At 41.3% G+C, this 21,226-nt stretch overlaps 1 protein-coding gene across 4 annotated transcripts in view; it reads right to left on the bottom strand.

The window, feature by feature from the left end:
* LOC133040594 (SLAM family member 5-like) overlaps window positions 1-19,843 on the bottom strand; it is a 30,568-nt gene extending 10,725 nt beyond the window's left edge. The window contains exons 1-3 of one of the 4 annotated variants that reach the window (XM_061120495.1): window positions 19,511-19,843; window positions 18,217-18,342; window positions 12,627-13,007 (exon numbers count right to left, since the gene is read on the bottom strand). In XM_061120495.1, coding sequence (XP_060976478.1) covers window positions 12,627-13,007; window positions 18,217-18,342; window positions 19,511-19,598 — 595 coding nt within the window. In that variant the 5' untranslated portion in view covers window positions 19,599-19,843. Of the gene's footprint in view, window positions 1-12,626; window positions 13,023-18,216; window positions 18,391-19,510 lie in introns of those variants that run through there. The other 3 variants (XM_061120494.1, XM_061120496.1, XM_061120497.1) reach the window with 3 other exon arrangements.
* Window positions 19,844-21,226: the final 1,383 nt, after the last annotated feature.

Raw genomic sequence — 21,226 nt, 5'->3', positions numbered from 1 at the left:
TACATGCAAGAATAAGAGAAAGAAATCAAAGCACATTAATATAGAAAAATCATCAAATTGCAAGGGAAGACAGTAAGGAAGGAAGAATGGGACAAAATAACTACAAAATAGAAAACAATTAAACAAAATGACAATTATAAATAAACAAATGGGACCTAATTAAACTTAAAAGCTTTTGCACAGCAAAGGAAACCATAATCAAGATGAAAAAAGCCCTCAGAATGGGAGAAAATATTTGCAAATGAAGCAAGAAAAGACTAATCTTCAAAATACACAAGCAGCTCGTGCAGCTGAAAAAAAAATCAATCAAAAAACGGCAGAAGACCTAAATACATGTTTCTGCAAAGAAGACATATGCATGACCAAGAAACACATGAAAAGATGCTGAACTTTGCTCATTACTAGAGAAATGCAACTCAAAACTGTCATGAGGTATCACCTCACACAGGTCAGAAGGACCATCATAAAAAATCTACAGAAAATAAATTCTGGAGAGGGTGTGGAGAACTTGCACGGTTGGTGGGAATGTAAATTGATGCAACCACTATGGAGAACAGTATGGAGATTCCCTAAAAACTATAAATACAACTATCATATGACCCAGCAATTCCACTACTGGGCACACACTCAAGAAAACCATAATTCAGAAAGACCCATGTCTTTTGGATGTGGCTTTTTTCACTTGTAAAAGTACATTTATGAAAAAAAAACACATTTATGATTCATCCACCTGTTGCATGCATCAAGTATGTTACTTTAATTGCCAACTAGAATTCCATTGTATAGATATAACATAGCTTTTAAAAATTTCATTTGTTTTTGATAGTTGTCTTTTAGCAAAACATCTTGGTTGTTGCTAGTTTGGAGTGATTATGAGTAAAGCTACCCTAAACCCAGATAATCACAATGGTGTGAGCACTCACATAGAGCCAGACATCCTGGAATGTGAAGTCAACTGGGCCTTAGAAAGCATCACTACGAACAAAGCTAGTGGATGTGATGGAATTCCAGTTGAGCTATTTCAAATCCTGAAAGATGATGCTGTGAAAGTGCTGCACTCAATATGCCAGCAAATTTGGAACACTCAGCAGTGGCCACAGGACTGGAAAAGATCAGTTTTCATTCCAGTCCCAAAGAAAGGCAACCTCAAAGAATGCTCAAACTACCACACAATTGCACTCATCTCACACGCTAGTAAAGTAATGCTCAAAATTCTCCAAGCCAAGCTTCAGCAATATGTGAACTGAGAACTTCCAGATGTTCAAGCTGGTTTTAGAAAAGGCTGAGGAATCAGAGATCAAATTGCCAATATCTGCTGGATCATTGAAAAAGCAAGAGAGTTCCAGAAAACATCTATTTCTGCTTTATTGACTACGCCAAATCCTTCAACTGTGTGGATCACAATAAACTGTGGAAAATTCTGAAGGAGATGGGAATACCAGACCATCTGATTTGCCTCTTGAGAAACCTGTATGCAGGTCAGGAAGCAACAGTTAGAACTGGACATGGAACAACAGACTGGTTCCAAATAGGAAAAGCAGTACGTCAAGGCTGTATATTGTCACCCTGCTTATTTAACTTATATGCAGAGTACATCAGGAGAAACGCTGGGCTGGATGAAGCACAAGCTGGAATCAAGATTTCCGGGAGAAATGTCAATAACCTCAGATATGCAGATGACACCACCCTTATGTCAGAGAGTGAAGAGGAACTGAAAAGCCTCTTGATGAAAGTGAAAGAGGAGAGTGAAAAAGTTGGCTTAAAGCTTAACATTCAGAAAACTAAGATCATGGCATCTGGTCCCATCACCTCATGGGAAATAGATGGGGAGACAGTAGAAACAGTGTCAGACTTTATTTTTTTTGGGATCCAAAATCACTGCAGATGGTGACTGCAGCCATGAAATTAAAAGACGCTTACTCCTTGGAAGGAAAGTTATGACCAACATAGATAGCATATTAAAAAGCAGAGACATTACTTTGCCAACAAAGGTCCATCTGGTCAAGGCTATGGTTTTTCCAGTGGTCATGTATGAATGTGAGAGTTGGACTGTGAAGAAAGCTGAGGGCCGAAAAATTGATGCTTTTGAACTATGGTGTTGGAGAAGACTCTTGAGAGTCCCTTGGACTGCAAGGAGATCCAACCAGTCCATTCTAAAGGAGATCAATCCTGGGTGTTCATTGGAAGGACTGATGTTTCAGTCTGAAGGCTGAAGCTGAAACTCCAATACTTTTGCCACCTCATGCGAAGAGTTGACTTTCTGGAAAAGACCCTGATGCTGGGAGGGATTGGGGGTGGGAGGAGAAGGGGACGACAGAGGATGAGATGACTGGATGGCATCACTGACTCGATGGGCATGAGTTTGAGTAAACTCTGGGAGTTGGTGATGGGCAGGGAGGCCTGGCGTCCTGCAATTCATTGGGTTGCAAAGAGTCGGACATGACTGAGAGACTGAACTGAACTGAAACATTAATAAATAATTAAACTTTAAAAAAGACACTTGCACCCCAATGTTCATAGTAGCACTATTTACAATAGCCAGGACATGGAAGCAATCTAGCTGTCCATTAACAGATGAATGGATAAAGAAGCTCTGGTACATATATACAACAGAATACTACTCAGCCATAAAAGGAAATGAACCTGAGTTAGTTATAGTGAGGCGGATGAATCTAGAGCCTGTTATACAGAGTGAAGTAAGCCAGAAAGAGAAAAACAAATATTTTATATTAACACATATATATGGGATCTAGAAAAATGGTACTGATTAACTCATTTGCAGGGCGGGAATAGAGATAAAGAATGTAAAGAATGAACTTATGGAAACAGTCAGTGAAGGAGAGGGTGAATTGAGAGAGTAGCATTGACATACATACACTGCAATGCGTAAGACAGATAGCTAGTGAGAAGCAGCTGTAGAACACAGGGAACTCAGCTGTAGGTCAGTGATGACCTGCTGCACTGGGATAGGGGGTGGGGTGGGAGGAAGGATCAAGACGGAGGGAATATATGTATACTTATAGCTGATTCACATTTTTTAATGGCAGATACCAACCCAATATTGTAAAGCAATTATACTCCAGTAAAAAAATATCCCCCCAAGCCAAAAATTAAATTGTAAATTCTTATGATTAACATTTACTTTAAATATAGATTAAACTCCCCAATAAAAGATATAGAGTGACTGAATGAATAAAACAAGACTTAACTTTATATATATATGATATACAATATCAATATATGATATCTACAAGAGACTCACTTTAGTTTTAAGGGCACACATAAGCTAAATGTAAGGGATGGGAAACGATATTCCATGCAAATAGGAACCAAAAGAGAGTGTGGGTGGCTACACTGATAGCAAACAAAATAGACATTAAATCAAAAGCTGTCATGAAGACAAAGGAGGTCCTTACATGATGATAGAGGGCCAATTCAATAGGAAGATATAATTATGATGAATATTTATGAATCCACCATCAGAACACCTATAATATATAGAGCATACAGTGACATAAGAAATAGATAGCAATCGAATGATTGTGGACTTGAATACCCTGCTTTCAAGAATAGATAGAAAATTCAGACAGGAAATCAAGAAGGAAACTGAAGACTTGAACAATACCATAGACCAAATGGACCTAAAAAACATATATTGTATGTAGGTATGTATTTTGTATGAAAGTCGCTCAGTTGCATCTGATGCTTTGCGACCCCATAGACTATACACTCCATGGAATTTTCCAGGCCAGAATTCTGGAGTGGGTAGCCTTTCCCTTCTCCATGGGATCTTCCCAACCCAGGGACTGAACCCAGGTGCCCCCCATTGCAGACAGGTTCTTTACCAGCTGAGCCACAAGGGAAGCCCAAGAATACTGGAGTGGGTAGTCTATCCCTTCTCCAGCAGATCTTCCTGACTCAGGAATTGAACCGGGGTTTCCTACATTGCAGGCGATTCTTTACCAACTATATTATTAGAACCAAATGGATCTAACAAACAGAATATTATACCCAAAGCAGTAGAATTCATATTCTTCTCAAGTGAACACAGTACTTTCTCCAGGATACATCACATATTAGGCCATGAAACAATACTTAAGATTTAAGAAATTATATCAAATATCTTTTCCATCATAATGGAATGAAATTAGAAAACAATAAATGAAGAAAAATGGGAAAATTTGCAAACACATGGAAATTACCAGCACATTTTTGAACAACCATTGAGTCAAAGAAGAAATCTTAAGGGAAATAAGAAAATATCTTGAGTAGAAGAAAAGGAAAAAAAATATCCAACCCAGGGATCTAACTCAGGTCTCCCACATTGCAGGTGGATTTTTTACCAGCCGAGCCACAAGGGAAGCCCATAAAACCTACAGAAGGAAGCAAAAGCAGTACTAAACCAACAAACACATGAAAAGATGTTCAGCATTGCTCATTATTAGAGAAACGCAAATCAAAGCTACAATGAAGTATCACCTCACACAGATCAGAATCAGTTCAGTTCAGTTCAGTCTCTCAGTCATGTCCAACTCTTTGCAACCCCATGGACAGCAGCATGCCAGTCCTCCCTGTTCCTCATCTTTTCCCAAAGTTTGCCCAAATTCATGTCCATTGTATCAGTGATGCCATCCAGCCATCTCATCCTCTGATGCCCTCTTCTCCTTCTGCCCTCAATCTTTCCCAGGATCAGGGACTTTTCCAATTAGTTGGCTGTTCACATCAGATGACCAAAATACTGGAGCTTCAGCTTCAGCGTCAGTCATTCCAATGAGTATTCAGGGTTGATATCCTTTAGGATGGACTGCTTTGATCTCCTTGCTGTCCAAGTGACTTTCAGGAGTCTTCTCCAGCACCACAGTTTGAAGGAACCAATTATTTTGCATTCTGCCTTCTTTATGGTCCAGCTTTCACAACCATACATGACCACTGGGAAGACCATAGCCTTTACTATATGGACCTTTGTTGACAAAGTAATGTCTCTGCTTTTCAACACACTGTCCAGGTTTGTCATAGCTTTCCTGCTGCTAAGTCACTTCAGTCGTGTCTGACTCTGTGGGACCCCATAGATGGCAGCCCACCAGGCTCCCCCATCCCTGGGATTCTCTGGGCAAGAACACTGGAGTGGGTTGCCATTTCCTTCTCTAATGCATGAAAGTGAAAAGTGAAAGTGAAGTCACTCAGTCGTGTCCAACTCCTAGCGACTCCAAGGACTGCAGCCTACCAGGTTCCTCCATCCTTGGGATTTTCCAGGCAAGAGTACTGGAGTGGGGTGCCATTGCCTTCCCCTAGCTTTCCTGCCAAGAAGCAATTGTCTTCTGATTTCATGGCTGCAATAACTATCCACAGTGATTTTAGAGCCCGGGAAGAGGAAACCTGTCACTGCTTCCACATTGTCCCTTTCTATTTGCCACGAAGTAATGGGGTCAGATGTCATGATCTTAATTTTTTAATGTTTAGTTTTAAGTTGGATCTTTCACTCTCCTCCTTCACCCTCATCAAGAGGCTCTTTAGTTACTCTTCACTTTCTGCCATTTGAGTGGTATCATCCACATAACTGAGGTTATTAATATTTCTCCAACTTATTTTGATTCCAGTTGTGTCTCATCCAGCCTGGCATTTCTCATGATGTACTCAGTGTATAGGCTAAACAAACAGGGTGATAGCAGGCAGCCTTGTCATACTCCTTTCTCAAAAACTACCACATGACCCAGCAATTCCACTACTGGGCATATACTTGGAGAAAACCATAGTTCAAAAAGACACATACCCCAGTGTTCACTACAGCACTATTTATAATAGCCAGGACATGGAAGCAACCTAGATGTCTATAAGCAGATGAATGGATAAATTGTTACATATACAATGGAATATTACTCATCTGTGAAAAGGAACAAATTTGAGTCATTTGTAATGAGGTGGATGAACCTAGAACGTGTTATGCAGAGTGAAGTAAGTCAGAAGGAGAAAAACAAATATCATGTATTAACACATATATATGGAATCTAGAAAAATGGCACTGATGAACCTAATTCCAGGGCAGGAATAGAGATTTGGGAGTAGAGAAAAAACTTGTGGACACAGTCGAGAAAGAGGAGGGTGGGATGAATTAAGAGAGTAACTGCAATATATACGTTATTATGTGTGAAATAGATAGCTAGTGGGAAGTCAACACAGCAAACTCAGCCCGGTATTCTGTGATGACCTAGAGGGGTGGGCTAGGTAGAGTGGGAGGGAGGATTAAGGAGGGAACATGTTTATACTTACGGTTGATTCACTTTGCTATAAGGTAGAAACCAACACAATATTGTTAAGCAATTATCCCCCAATTTAAAAATAAATAAAAAAAGCAGTACTAAGAAAGAATGTTATAGTGATAAACACATTAAAAAATAAAGTTCTCAAACTACTTAAGTTTACATCTCAAGGAACTGAGAAAACAAAGAAAAACCTAAGCCAGAATTTGGCAGAAGCAAGGAAGTCATAAGCATTACAGCAGAAATGAATGAAATAGAGGCTAGAAAGACAGTAAAAATCTCAGTGGACCTAAGACTGTGTCAGAAAGATAAGCAAAATTGACTTAGCAAGACAAGGAAAAAACAAGGAAGAATCAATTAATATCAGAAAATGACATTACTGGTGCACAGAAATAAAGAGATCATAAGAAACCATTATGAACAATTATAGACCATCAAACTACAAAATCCTGAAAAAAAAAGAATAAATTCTTAGAAACATATAGCCTATACATTTTGAATCAATAGAAAATATACAACTCGAACAGATCAATAATAATAAATAAGGAGTTTTAATTAGCGATTAAAAACTTCCCAACAAAGAAAATTCCAAGACTGAATGGAGTCACAGGTGAATTTTATCAAATCACATACCAAAGAATTAATCTAATCCCTCTTAAACTCTTCCAAAAAAAGTAGTAGTATAGGGAACACATTTAAAGATGTTGGCATATCCTAAGTCAAACTAACACACCACACAAAAAATTATAGGCCAATGACCCTGTTGAACATAAATGCAAAATCTCCACCAAAGTACTAGCAAATGGAATTCAACAAAATATTAAAAGGATCAAACCATGACCAACTGGGATTTAATCTAAAGATGCAAGGATGTTTCAGAATATGCAAATCAATAATATGATATACCACATTAAAACAATGAAGGATAAAAATCACACAATAATTCAATAGATGTGGGAAAAAGCATATGACAAAAAACAACACTCTTTCATGATTTAAAACTCTCAAATTAAGAATAGAAGGAAGCTATTTTAACACAATAAAGGCCATATATGAAAGCCTACAACTGACATCAAACTCAGTGGTGAATGATTGAAAGCTTTTCCTCTAACATTAGGAACAAGGCAACTGTGTCTGTTTGCTGTTTCTATTCAGCTTGGGACTGGAAGTTCTAGCAACAGCAATCAGGCAAGCAAAAGAAATAAAAGGTACCCAAACTGGAAAGGAAGAAGTAAAATTATTTTTATTGCAAATGACATGATCTTGTATGTAGAGAAAACTAAAGATTCCACAGAAAAATTCTTTTAGAACTAATTAGTGATTTCAACAAAATTTCAGGACACAAAATCAACATATGAAAATCTTTTGCACTTCTATACACTAACAGTGAACTATCTGAAAAGGAAATCAAGAAAACAATCCCACTTACATTACAATCAAAATGAATAAAATATCTAGGAATAATCTTAACTAAGGATTGAAAGATCTGTGCACCAAAAACTATAAATATTGATGATAGATATATACACACAAATATACAGAAAGACATTGCACATTCATTAATTTGAGGAATTAATATTGCTGAAATGGTCACAGTGCCAAGGCAATCCATAGATTCTGTCGAAACTGTGTAAGTATAATTAGGGAGTTTTTACAAAAGGAGAAAAAAATCTTGAAATTCATATGGAACCATAAAAGATCCCAAAGAGCAGAAGCAGCTTATAGCAAGAAGTACTAAACTGGAGGCATCACATTTCCTTATTTCAAAGTATATTACAATGCTACTTAAAACAGACATAAAAACAGACATATAAACTAATGGAATAGAATAAAAATCCCAGAAATAAGCCCATGCATATATGGTCAACTGATCTTTGACAAGGAAACCAGGAATACACAATGGGGAAAGGAAAGTCTTCTCAAAAAATGGTGTTGGGGAAATCAGATATCCACATGCAAAAGAATGAAATTGGACACTTACACCATATAAAAAAGAAACTAAAAGTGGATTAATAACTTAAAAGTAATACCAGAGACTGTAAAACTCTAAGAAGAAATCAAAAGGAAAAATCTTCCTGACCCTGGCCTTGACAATAATTGTTTGAATAACAAAAAAGCATAGACAATAAAGCAAAAATAGACAACTGGGATTATGAAAAACTGAAAAGTTTTTGCACAGCACAGGAAACATCAACAGAGTGAAAAGGAAACCTACAGAAATGGGAGGAAATAGCTGCAAACTATATATCTGATAAATTGTTAGTATCCAAATTTTATAAGGGATCCATACAACTCAATAGGAAAAACCTAAATAATCCAGTTAAAAATGGGGAAATGAACTGAATAGACATTTGTCAATGGAAGATATAAAAATGGCCAACAGGTATATGAAAAATCACTCAACATTATTAATCACCAGGAAAGTGAAAATCAAAACCACAATGTGTGCAAGAATACTGGAGCAGTTTGTCATTTCCTCCTCTAGGGGATATTCCTGACCCAGGGATCAAATCTGCATCTCCTGTGTTTCCTGCACTTCAGGCAGATTATTTACTGCTGAGCCACAGGGGAAGTCCAAAACCACAGTGAGTATACTCTTATACCAGTTGTAATGGCTACTACCAAAAGAAAAAAAAGATGTGTTGCTGATGGGCTGGAGAAAAAGGGATATTCATACACTGTTGATGGGATTGTAAATTGGTGCAGTCATTTTGGAAAATAGTATAGAGTTTCTCAAAAATTAAAAATGTAACTACTCACTGTTGTTCTGTTGCTCAGTTGTGTGTCCAACTCTTTGCAACCCCATGGACTGCAGCATGCCAGGCTCCCCTGTCCTTCACCAACTCCCGGAGCTAGCTCAAACTCATGCCTATTGAGTTGGTGATGCCATCCAACCATCTTGTCCTCAGATCAGTTCAGTCACTCAGTCGGGTCCAACTCTTTGTGATCCCATGGATTGAAGAACGCTAGGCTTACCTGTCCGTCAACTCCCAGAGCTTGCTCAAACTCACGTCCATCGAGTCGGTGATTCCATCCAACCGTCTCATCCTGTCACCCTCTTTTCCTCCTGCCTGCAATCTTTCCCAGCATCAGGGTCTTTTCCACTGAGTCAGTTCTTCGCATCAGGTGGCCAAAGTACTGGAGTTTCAGCTTCAGCATCAGTCCTTCCAATGAATATTTAGGACTGATTTCCTTTAGGATTGACTGTTGGATCTCCTTGCAGTCCAGGGGACTCTCAAGAGTCTTCTCCAACATCACAGTTCAAAAGCATCAATTTTTCGACGCTTAGCCATCTTTATGGTCCTACTCTCACATCCATACCTGATGACTACTGGAAAAACCGTAGCTTTGTCTATGACTTATAGCTACTCTATGATTCAGCATTTATACTTTGGGTATGTATCTAAAAGAACAGAAATCAGGATTTCAAAAATGTATCTGCAATTCCATGTTCACTGCAAAATTTTTACAATATACAAGACATGGAACCAACCTAAATATGCATTGCCAGATGAGTTGATAAACATGTGGTATATACATACAAAGGAATATTGTTGTTGGTCAATCACTAAGTCATGTCCAACTCTTTGCAACCCCCGGGATTGCAGCATGCCAGGCTTCCCTGTCTTTCACTGTCTTCTGGAGTTTGCTCAAACTCACATCCATTGACTTGGTGATGCCATCCAACAATCTCATCCTGTGTATCCCCCTTCTCCTCCTGCCCTCAATCTTTCCCAGCATCAGGATCATTTCCAAACAGCTGGCTGTTTGTATCAGGTGGCCAAAGTATTGGAGCTTCAGCTTCAGCATCAGTCCTTCCAATGACTATTCAGGGTTGATTTCCTTTAGGATTGACTGGTTTGATCTCCCCACTGTCCAGAAGACTTTCAAGACTTTTCTCCACCACTATTTGAAAGCATCAGTTCTTCGATGTTCAGCCTTCTTTATGGTCCAACTACTCTCACATCTGTACATGACTATTATAAAAACCATAGCTTTGACTAGATGGACGTTTGTTGGCAAAGTGATGTCTCCGCTTTTTAATATGCTGTCTAGGTTTGTCATAGCTTCTCTTTCTAGGAGCAAGCATCTTTTAATTTCATTCAGTCACTGTGTGCAGTGATTTTGGAAACCAAACAAATAAAGCCTGTCACTGTTTCCACTTTTTTCCCTGTCCATTTGTGATGAAGTGATGGAACCAGATGCCATGATCTTAGTTTTTTGAATATTGAGTTTTAAGCCAGCTTTTTCACTCTCTTTTTTCACTTTCATCTAGAGGAATATTATTCAAACTTAAAGAATGAAGCTTTGTCTTTTGTGACAAACATAGATGAAACAGTAGGACATTACACTAAGTAAAATAAGCTAGAGAGAGAAGAACAAATACTACATGAAACCACTTATATGATGAGTCTTATATTTTCAATCTTATAGAAGCAGAGAGTTGAAGGGTTCTTGCACAGATCTGGGAGGACGGTGAAATGGGTAGGTATTAGTCAAAAGGTTCAAAGGTTCAGTTACACAAGATGAATAAATCCTAGAGATCTACTGTATGGCATAGTGCCTAAAGTTAGCAATACTATATGATATTTGTAAAGTAATTATAATGCCTATAATTAATAACACTGTAGACTACACTTAAATTTTGTGCTGTTACATAAGTAACAACAACAACAATCAAATGAGGAAGGCAGGAGGAAACCTTTGGAGGGGATGAATCTGATTTTTTGGCATAAGTTATGGTGGCAGTTTCACTAGTATATGAGCTTGCTCAGTCACTTCAGTCATGTCTGACTCTTCATAACCCTATGGACCATAGTCTGCCAGGCTCCACTGTCCATAGAATTCTCCAGGTAAGAATATTGAAGTGGGTTACCATGCCCTCCTCCAGGGGATCTTCATAACCCAGGGATCCAACCTATGTCTTCTGTGGATCCTGCACTGCAGGCGGATTTTTCACTGCTGAGCCTCTGAAGAAGTCCACACACACACACACACACACACACACACACACACAGAGACACACATGTATGTATGAAAATTACCTATAGTTCTTTTGAAAAATAATAATATATAGTTAATATAAACTTTATTATAATTTATGAGCTCATCTGATATATCTGATAATGTCTTAAAATTTTTGAGGAAATATCTTCTTGAGACATTCCCCTAAAATAATTCACAGATTCAATCTCTCTTAGAACTTGAAGGAATTTTAAGCAATCGCCTGGTTCAGTGAATGCCTTAAGAAAAATAAAGAATTACTGTCACTTTTTAGATCAAGTTACATGATGTTAAATGATTCACCCAAGGCCACCTATTATTTCTTTTCTCAGCTATTTCTTTTTTCTAGCCAAATAGATCTCAATACCTATTTCATGTGCAACTATAAGATATTCAAGTGCAAAATAATTCACTGAGAAAGCCTATTACAAGGTTGGATACATTAAATATGCACAGCTCTTTGTATGTCAATCAAACCTCAATAAAGTGTTTTCTTAAAAAAATATTAACTTTTTACATAGTTTGAATTGTTTGACCCTGTTACCATTGTTTATTGGCCTAAACATTTGGTATCTTAATTTTCTTCTCTCAAGTGGCCTCTTGCTTAGCATCTGTGTATTTTGGCAACTGCAAATGTTCAAGGATTTCTTAATTTCTTTATAAAAAATTTGCTTGTTGCTATCAAGTTGTTGTTGTTGTGTCATTGTTAACTGCAATGATGTATCTAGTTTATTTGTCACAGATCACAGTAAAAGGCATACTGTAAAAAAAATTAAATACTGCTCATCAAAAATAAAGTGAAAAAGACAGGCAGAAGAACAGATCAGATGGATGCAATGGGAGATGAATTTGATGATTTGAAGATGAATGAAGCGGGGACACCAGTCAAGGAAATCAGGATCCACTTGAAGGTGGGAAAGGCAAGAAATGGATTCTCCCGGAGTCACCAGGTAGGAGTACAGGCCTGCTGACACCTTGATTTTGACCCATGAGACCCAAGTCTGACTTACGACCTACAAAATGGTAAGGTAATCAATTTGAGAGGTTTTAAGGCCATAAGTTTTTCTGGTAGTTTGTTACAGTACTAATAGAAAACAAGTAGAGAAGTTAAGCAACTCAGTTTTAGAAAGAACAATTAAAATTCCTATTTTCCTCCCTCAAAATACTAAAGTGATTTTCTCCCTTTTGTGAATCTCAAGTCTGCTCTCCTTTTGTGGCTTACATGCACACCTTATTATTGGGTGAGAAAACAAGAGTCTGAAGGTTGGGGTCTAAATAAAATCTTACAAAGTGGGGGTCTATGTGACCCTCCTAGGACAAAAGGAGGAGGGAAGCAATGGAGTGGGGTGAGGAGGTGTCACTTACCATAGACCGTGAGGAGGAAAACCTGGATAAGTTCGATTCCTCCAGGGAAGCTGACTCGAGCCCGGTACTGTCCACTGTCCTCACAGGTCAGGTTCTCAATCTTCAGGGACAAGCTGTTGGGCACATGGACCCTCTGCTGGTACTTGTCCTGGAGGTTGACCCAGGTTGGAGTATCTGCCCCACCATGGACTTGCAGCAGGACTCTGTAGTTTGACTTAGGGCCAAAGCCCCATGAGACCTCCTCTGGTTCAGCTTCTTGCTTCTTGATCACATGAAACAACACAGAACCTCCTCGGATCCCCTGCAGGGGAACATGGGCTCCAGAATCCTGAATTTCAGAACCACGTGCACCAGGACTCTTAGCCCCAGTGCTGCAGATGCCTAAAGGATTGGAAACTGGAAATATATTTTTTTCATCAATAATAAAGGAAAGAACCTGCACAAACCTCTTTTTAAAGAAATCCACCCAGGATAATTCCTTCATTCTAATAAGACAGTGAAGAACAATTAATTGAAATAACTTTTGGGATCAAGTCCTTTTTCTAATGAAGTTTAACATTGAATAGGTTACATAAATTTGCTAACCTGACATTTCCTTACTGACCTCATAAGGTCAGTATAAGTTAAATGACATCATAAGTGAAAAGCACCCAGCACATTTTCAGGCACAAATTAGGTGCATAACTGTAGAAGGCGCTTCTAAAATGTCTCCTTACATCCCTGCCTCCTTGTGTTCGCACATTTGTTTAACCCCTTTCCCTGGAGTGTGGACTGCACCTAGTGTCTTGCTCTCCGGAATGGACGGACCACAGCAGACACGGTGGATGTCACTCAGTGGTTTTAGAGTACACAGGACTGTGACTTCCCTCTTGCTTACACTCTCACACACTCTGTCTTTCACTCTCTCCCTTGCTTGCCCTGAGGAATCCAGCTGCCATGCTGTCAGTTGCCCTACTGGGGAGACCCATGTAACAAGGAACTGAGGGAGACTCTGGTCAACATCCAGGGAGGAGCTGAGGCCCTCAGTCCAACAGGAGCTTCCTGCTAGCAGACCTTTCCCAGGTGACCTGGAGCATCAGGGTCTAGCCTAGCCTCAGTTAAGACCTTGATTTCAGTTTGAGAGACCCTGAGCCAGAGGACCCAGCTGACCTACCCCTGGGCCCTAGACCTACACTCTACCTGATGGTGTTTAAGGCATTCACTTTTGGGGTGACAGGTTACACAACAGTAAATACCTAATACAAATATGAATGCTGTTCTCCTTTTTGCTTCTAAGCAATGTGGTAGTCAGGATACGCTAGGCTGTGCTGTGTAAGAAGCAGTTAAAATACCTCAAGATCTTAGAACAAAAGGAGTTTATATCCCCCACCACAGTCCTCATGAGGGAGCGAGGGAGGGATCCCGTCACATGGAGTGGAGGCTCCACCACCTCCATGGAGCCCACAGGGTCCTCACAGGCTCCCAGCCCCACAGCAGGGAGGGGAAACAGGAGAATCACACTTCTGTCCAGAAGTAGCGTGCTCTCGGCTCTTGCTTTCTGGCCAGTACTGGTCACAAGGCCCTGGCTAACTGCCAGGGACTAGAATATGAGAGCGAGCAAGTGATCATTTAGTGAGCTCTGCTGCCCCTGCCACCGAGTCAGCACTTCCCTAGCCAGTCCCCGAGAGGTTGCAGTGGGCCTTCCTCAATCACTTTCCTGCAGAGCTGAGACCAGTGGGCACATTCCTCTCAGGGCCACCCCATCCTGAGCCCACCCTCCCTCGTCAGACATGGGCCCCAGGGGCCAGATACCGTCTGCCCTTTTTAGGAACAGGGTAGGACAGAACAGGACCAGGAAAAGTAATGCAGAACAGCCTTATCCTGAAGGGAACAATAATTTGCTTTTTCCAGGGGGTCATGATCCGCCTGGGTTGCCTCTACCTGTCAGGGAAAAAAGTTCTCTCTCTACATAAGTTCTCCTCATATCAAGGCTGCCTTTCTCTATTGTACTTATACCCATTCCTGGCTCTCACTAGAGGCAGAGAATGGCTCAGGCCAGTATTCATATATATGTGTTTCAGATATTTCTTTGTGTTTATTTAGTCACTTGTTCAATGAATTAGGCATCTCCTTGGGGTCAGGCCTCCATCCCAGTCCCTTCAGCTCCCCTCACAGGACTGGAGCCTTACATTAGACTTAATACTGCTTTACTATACTTTCAGAGCATGGTGTTCAAACAAAGTTTCCATAGACTGTGAAAGACAATGTCTTTCAGGAGGTGGTCTAAACGCCCCTCTCAGGAGCAGAGGCAGAGAAAACAGAGGGCCATACGGGATTCCCCAGGGGATGCATAAAGAAGAGCATCCCTCATTCCATGCAGGGCCGAGGAGTGACCACAGTAATGGTCGGGGGTCTCCTCTTTGCAGGTACCCTGAGCAGGCTCACTGCTGTCAGTCCCTGTCATGACACAGGACTAGGATACATGGGATGAGGAGACAGAGCAGAGACTTGACGTACACACAGGAGAGTCCTCTCTGGGGACAGACGCTGGGAAGGCCCTTAGGGGGGCATCTGCCCAGGCCCCTCCTGTCACAGAGGAGGAGGCACCCTATGGGGTGAACCTGTCCTGGGTCACACAGGGCAGAGCCACTCCTGGCACCAGGGCTCCCCACTCCCAGCCCAGTGCTTCTCCCCTGTAGGCACTCCCATCGGCTCCCCACCCTGTCCCTGTCCTTCCCAGGGGCTTCTCTCCCAGCACTGCTGTCTTATCACCAGGATCTGAGCAGCTCCTGGAGGCTAATCCTCCAACTTTCTCTCCTGGGAAAAGGGAAGCAAGTAATTACAGGGGTTTAGCAGAGCAGGGAGTAGCTTTCCAGGTGGCACTAGTCATAAAGAACCTGCCTTTCAATGCAGGAGACATAAGAGATGCAGCTTTGGTCCCTGGATCAGGAAGATTCCCTGGAGGAGGGCATGGTAACCTGCTCTAGTATTCTTGCCTTGAGAATCTCATGGACAAGGGAGCCTGGTGGGCTACAGTCCTTGGAGTTGAAGAGTCAGACCTGACTGAAGCCACTTAGCATGCACACACAGCAGAGCAGGGACGTCTGGCAAGTGGAGAATTAAACAGAAGACCTACCAGACCCTACACTTGCTGGAAATGAGGGAACCAGGGAGAGAGGAGGCTCAGCCCTCAGGCTGCAGGGAGGATGGACTCAGAAGCTGGCGGTGAGCACCAGCTGTGAGGAAGATGAAAGAAGACATAGAAAAAGTAGGCAGACAGTAAGAGCATTGTGAACTACAAAAGGTCTAATCCTGAGGAAGAAAATTAAGCCAGAAAGGCTGTGGTTATAAACAAGAGAGTGAAATTTATTTAAATGATATAAAATTGAAAAATCAACATAAAATTTTGTTCACATTTCTGACCCTTCCTTCGTCATCACACCAGGAAATCAATAGCCATTTTTTCTCAACTCATAATCAAACCCACCTGTACCTTTGCACTGTCTCCTCTGTCTCCATGACTCTCTCTAGATGTCAGTGATGGTAGGTGCCCTTTCTTCTTTGTGTTCTGCTAGTAGATACAGGGACACTCTGAGGGCATGAAGGAGACTATTGCTCTGGTGAGTGCATCTTCCCAGGACCTACCAGTAGCTTCTGTGTCTCTGGGAAATTCCAGTGCGAACTGAACTCACCTTCAAGCTTCCTTTCCCACTACTTCCGAACTCATGTCCAGAAAAGGGTTAAAGGTGTTAAGAATGATACAGACAAAGATACTTAACCCACAGCATCACTCCTCACCACCTACCCCTCCAAATGTATAGAGCAATTTAATGTTCCTTCCAATGATGCCTCTTCTAGTTCACCCAGGGTGCCCAACCTCCACTGGGAAGTATCCATCTTATTCAGTACTATGGAGGCTGGGGCTAAGGGGGCAACAAATTCCACTCCTTCCCCGATCCTGGGTGACCTTGAGAAAGTCATTTTCCTTCTCTGTGTGCAAATTGTCTCATCTCTAACATGAGAAATTCAAACCATTTCTCTCTCTTTTTTCTCCCTTTATCTCACTTTGTCTCCATCTCTTTGTTTTTAATTTGTGAATTTCTAGTCCCAGACTTTAGATAAGACTATAATTTTGAACATATTTTTGCAGTTAAATAACACTGGAAACATGAAGAAAGTCTACATTTTACTGTAGACAGAAGCAATCTAGTTAAATGGGATATAGTCCTTATTTCAATGCCCTTCATTAATATGTTGGCCCATTTTTACAAATGCTCTCTAATTTGTTTAATTTTATCCAGAATTCAGAATCCACTATATTTTCTTCTTTTCTTCATTCATTTGTATTTAATTTTTATATATACAAATGTCTAATCTTTCATAAATTTATAGATGTATCCACATCATTCCTGTGAATTTTCTAGATTTGTTTATTTTTAATTGAAGGGTAATTGCTTGGTACGCATCCTTCTTTAGGACATCCTCTTTTTCTTTCAGTTCCTCTTTTTTGCTCAACTCCTTATTCTCTCCACTTTTTCTTCTCCCACCTCCAAACTTTACCCCCATTTTAATCCCCTGTTAGTCATCTATTACATTTTCTTCTGCATTTTCTCCTACTCTCATAAATATGTGGGTGTATAGATTTTAAATATCACAGATTACTGTTTTATTTACAAGATTAAGATTTTAATATATACAGTTTTCTGCATCTTACTGATGGAAATCCATACATCTGATGCTATCAAAAATTAGAAACACCTCCCAGACAATTGGTAAACTGTTTTTTACCCCTAGCTTCATAATACTCCACTGTACAGAAACTTCCCATCTTGTTCAATCATTTCCAAATTGATGTAAAGATCAATTGTTTCTAGGATTTTGCCCTAAAACAGTGCTTCGTATTATAGAGGGCAACCTCCCAGAGAACTTGTTTTACTGGGAGGTAATTTTTCAACTTTTGAAAATGAAAACTAACACTGAGGTAGAATGCAAAATTTATAAACTCTTTTGTGATAAACTGGAGGCTGCAAGGACCCTTTCCTTTGTGAAGATCTGCTAGGATCTGCACCCCAAACCCTGGTGGAGAGTGCATGTTCACTATCCTTTCTAGTAGAGAAGCCCAAGGAGCCTGACTAGAGTTGCTTCCTCTGGCCCAGACCTGGGGCTCTAGTTGGCCTCCTCCTCCACGATGTGTTGTATAAGCTTCCAGGGCCCCTCTGAGTCTAGACCAGGAGAACCTCAGTCCCTTGCCCTCTGCCCTAAGGAGCCATGTTCTTTGTCTCCCTCCCTCTCCCCAGGACCCTCGGCAGGCTCTCTTGGCTTCCCTGTTACTGCAGCAGTAGCAACCTCACCTCCTTGGAAAGGGTCCTCTTAATGCAGACGGCCTATCTGAACTCAGGGATCCCAGACTTGCCACAACCAAAAAGGCCATATTATTCTTTCCTTGTACTTTGGGGTTCTAAACAAAGTGCACTGCTTTTGAAAATTTAGAGTTGTTTTCCCTCTTTGTTCAACAAAGACGTCAAAACCTAGAGAGCACTCCAAGTGGTAGGGTCCTGCTTTGCTGGCTTTATACGATATCCCTCCCTCCCCAGGAATTCAGGCCACTCACTGAGAAGGAGACTGATGAATCCCAGGAGCCAGGAGGTCCAGCAGAGGTGGGGGTCTTCTGAGCTGTGCCTCATTGCAGGTTGCCTGCCAGCCAGTTCAGCTGCAGAGGAAATATTGATGAAGGTAGCTGCAAGAGAAGAGAAAATCTTGGGCCCCAGCTTCCCACCCTCAGGGTGGAGCTAACAAATTTGTTTCTAGTGGACCACTGGCCAGCATTAGTTCTCTGTCAGTCTCTGTCTCATGCATTGGCAGGCGGGTTCTTTACCACTAGCGCCACCTGGGAAGCCCGAGCTCTGTCAGTCTAGAGAAACTCCTTTAATCTTATCCCCAGCATATACAGTACACACTCAATAAGACATTTTAAAATGAATGTATAAATAATCTCACTCTGTGATGTGCCTGGCATACTGTTGGACAGACCCCACTCAGTGAAGTCACAGCCAGCTTGGAGTTCTCACATACTCTTCCGTGATTCCCTGGGGTAATGGCTCTGCCCCAGGCAGCCCAGCTCACCAGTGCCAGGCTATGGTCAGGCACAGAAGCCATGCTCTGCAAAAAGGCTAGGCTAAGCCCCATCTTGAGCTTCCCAGGTGCTCACGGGTAAAGAATCTGCCTACCAGTGCAGGAGATGTAGGAGATATGGGTTCGATTCTTGGGTTGGGAAAATCCCCTGGAGAAGCAAATGGAAGGCTACTCTAGTATTCTTGCCTGGAGAATTCCGTTGACAGAGGAGGCTGGCAGTTTACAGTCCATGGGGTTGCAAAAGAGTTACAGATGATTTAGAGACTAAACAACAACAAAGCCCCATCTTGGCTTGGTGGCTGCTCTGTCTCTTTTCCATTTAATGAGTCAAATTTTCTTTCTAATTTTTAAGAAACTTCAACTCTCAGTTTCCTATGTAAGAAGCTGTGGCAAGGAACAAAGTTCTTCGGGGGAAGTGTCAACTTCTCAAATCCCAACACAAATATTGGCATTTACCTGTTGCTCGCATCTGTATGGCCTTCCCAGCTGTCACCAGGGATCCCTATATAAACAAGGCAAAGCCAGACCCCCCATGAAATTGTGCCACAGCCAAGCATTTCCCTTTAGTCTCTGCCAGCTCTGTTCCTGCTCTCACAGAGGGGAAGAGATAGACATCTACACCCTCCTCCTGGCCACAGCCTCAGCTGCGTCAGCCTCCACACAACTGGCTGAAGGTCAGGCCCTGGCTTCTTCTCCCCATGCTGGATACCCTACATTATCCGAGGCTCTCACCTGCCATGTTCTGGAGGAGCAGCACCATCCTCTTAACTTACCTCCTTCTTCTTCCTGTTGAGGCTTCTCCCTCAGCTGCTCAGGCAGAAAGCCCCAAAGTGGGGTCCACAGGACTGGCCCTATGACCATACACTTAAGGTAGTCAGGTACTGCATATTAAATCCTTTATGGATGTAAACCCCTCCTCCAAGAGGGATCTTATTATCTGTAAAAGGTCACAGAGCTAATCAAACGGCAAGACCTGGACTCTTGACAACAAGCTGAAGACACATCCCCCCAATCACAGCCCCTTTCCCATTCTAAGCAAATCTTCTGAAGTCTAGTCTGTGCTCCTTTCTAAAACTGGCTGTGCTGTATTCCAGACAAGAGAATATTCAAAACTAGCTTTATTTTTCCCCTACTCCACCTAATAGCAGACAAATCAGCTTAAAATGTGGTTCATGCATCCTGTGGTCAGAAACTTTTTATATTGATTGAAAATATGGGCTGCTCATTCACTGGTTGCCTTTAGGGCAATGGAGAGCAAGTCACAATCCCCTCCTCCACTGGTCTTCACGATTCTCATGAGAGAAACCTAGTGTGGGAACATTTTAGTTATGAAAACTATGTGGGTGATGGGCAGTGGGAAGGAGGACCCTGAGAGGGGAAACCTGAAATGTCACTGGAGACCAGGGACATTGGGAGGAGTGTCAGCCAACAGATAATCCATGTTGGTAAAATGTCAGCGACTTTAAAATTATCCAGAGGTCTGATCTCATTTTCAGCATCCCAACCATCCAGTGCTAAGGCATAGCACATATACATGCACACATTCCCTGACAGAAACTTTGGTAAGAGTTTATTACATGAAACTACTTGGTACTGGTAATGATTTGGGGAATTAAAGGAAGGCACACTTGGCTCTGCTGCAGCTAAGTATATACATGTGTATATATGGGGTACAGGATAATAAAGAAGTGTAGAGCTGAGTGAGATTGGGAGCCCTGGAAAACCAGTCAGAGAAGCGACCATAAGAGTGAAAATTCCTAGGAAATGCCAGAAATTATAGGAAGGCTCTGGACCTCTAGAAAACACCATGAGTGGTCATGTCTATCTTATTTGAATTGCACAGGACAGGACACCCCACCTAAGGACTGTATTACATGAGGAACTTGTTGTTCAGTATCTAAGTCATGTCCAACTCTTTGTGACCTCATGGACAACAGCATGGCAGGCTTCCCTGACCTTCACTATCTCCCCGAGTTTGCTCAAGCTCCTGTCCATTGAGTCTGTGATGCCATCCAACCATCTTGTCCTCTGTTGTCCCCTTCTCCTCAGTTTTTCCCAGCATCAGGGTCTTTTCCAATGGGTCGGCTCTTGACATCAGGTGACCAAAGTGTTGATCCAATATCTACTCTTTACCAGAAGATTTATATGTGTCATTTTGGCTAATCAAAATTATTTGCTGAATTAAATCCTCAAAACAACCCTATTACCTAATCATTACATGCATCTTATAGAAGAGTATCCAGAACGTCCAAAGCTATTACATAACTTGTCCAAGGTTATATTTTAAGTAAGCAGCAAGGTGTTTACACACTGTTGACATCGGCTGAGCCACGGACATGACCAGGAGGGAGAGAAGAGTGTAGATTTTGAGAAACTCAAGTTTTAATTGAGAGAGAAAGGACCTCAGTTTAGAAAGGATGTTTGCTTCCTGGTGTAGAAGGAAACTTCAGCCCCAGGAGTAAGAAGGGCTAGGTGCTTAGATAAAAGAT

The sequence above is a fragment of the Dama dama genome, chromosome 20, assembly GCF_033118175.1.
Source record: "Dama dama isolate Ldn47 chromosome 20, ASM3311817v1, whole genome shotgun sequence".
NCBI classification, from domain to species: Eukaryota; Metazoa; Chordata; class Mammalia; order Artiodactyla; family Cervidae; genus Dama; species Dama dama.
The sequence above is the reverse complement of the archived record's forward strand: the minus strand, read 5'-3'. Positions and strand labels throughout refer to the sequence as shown.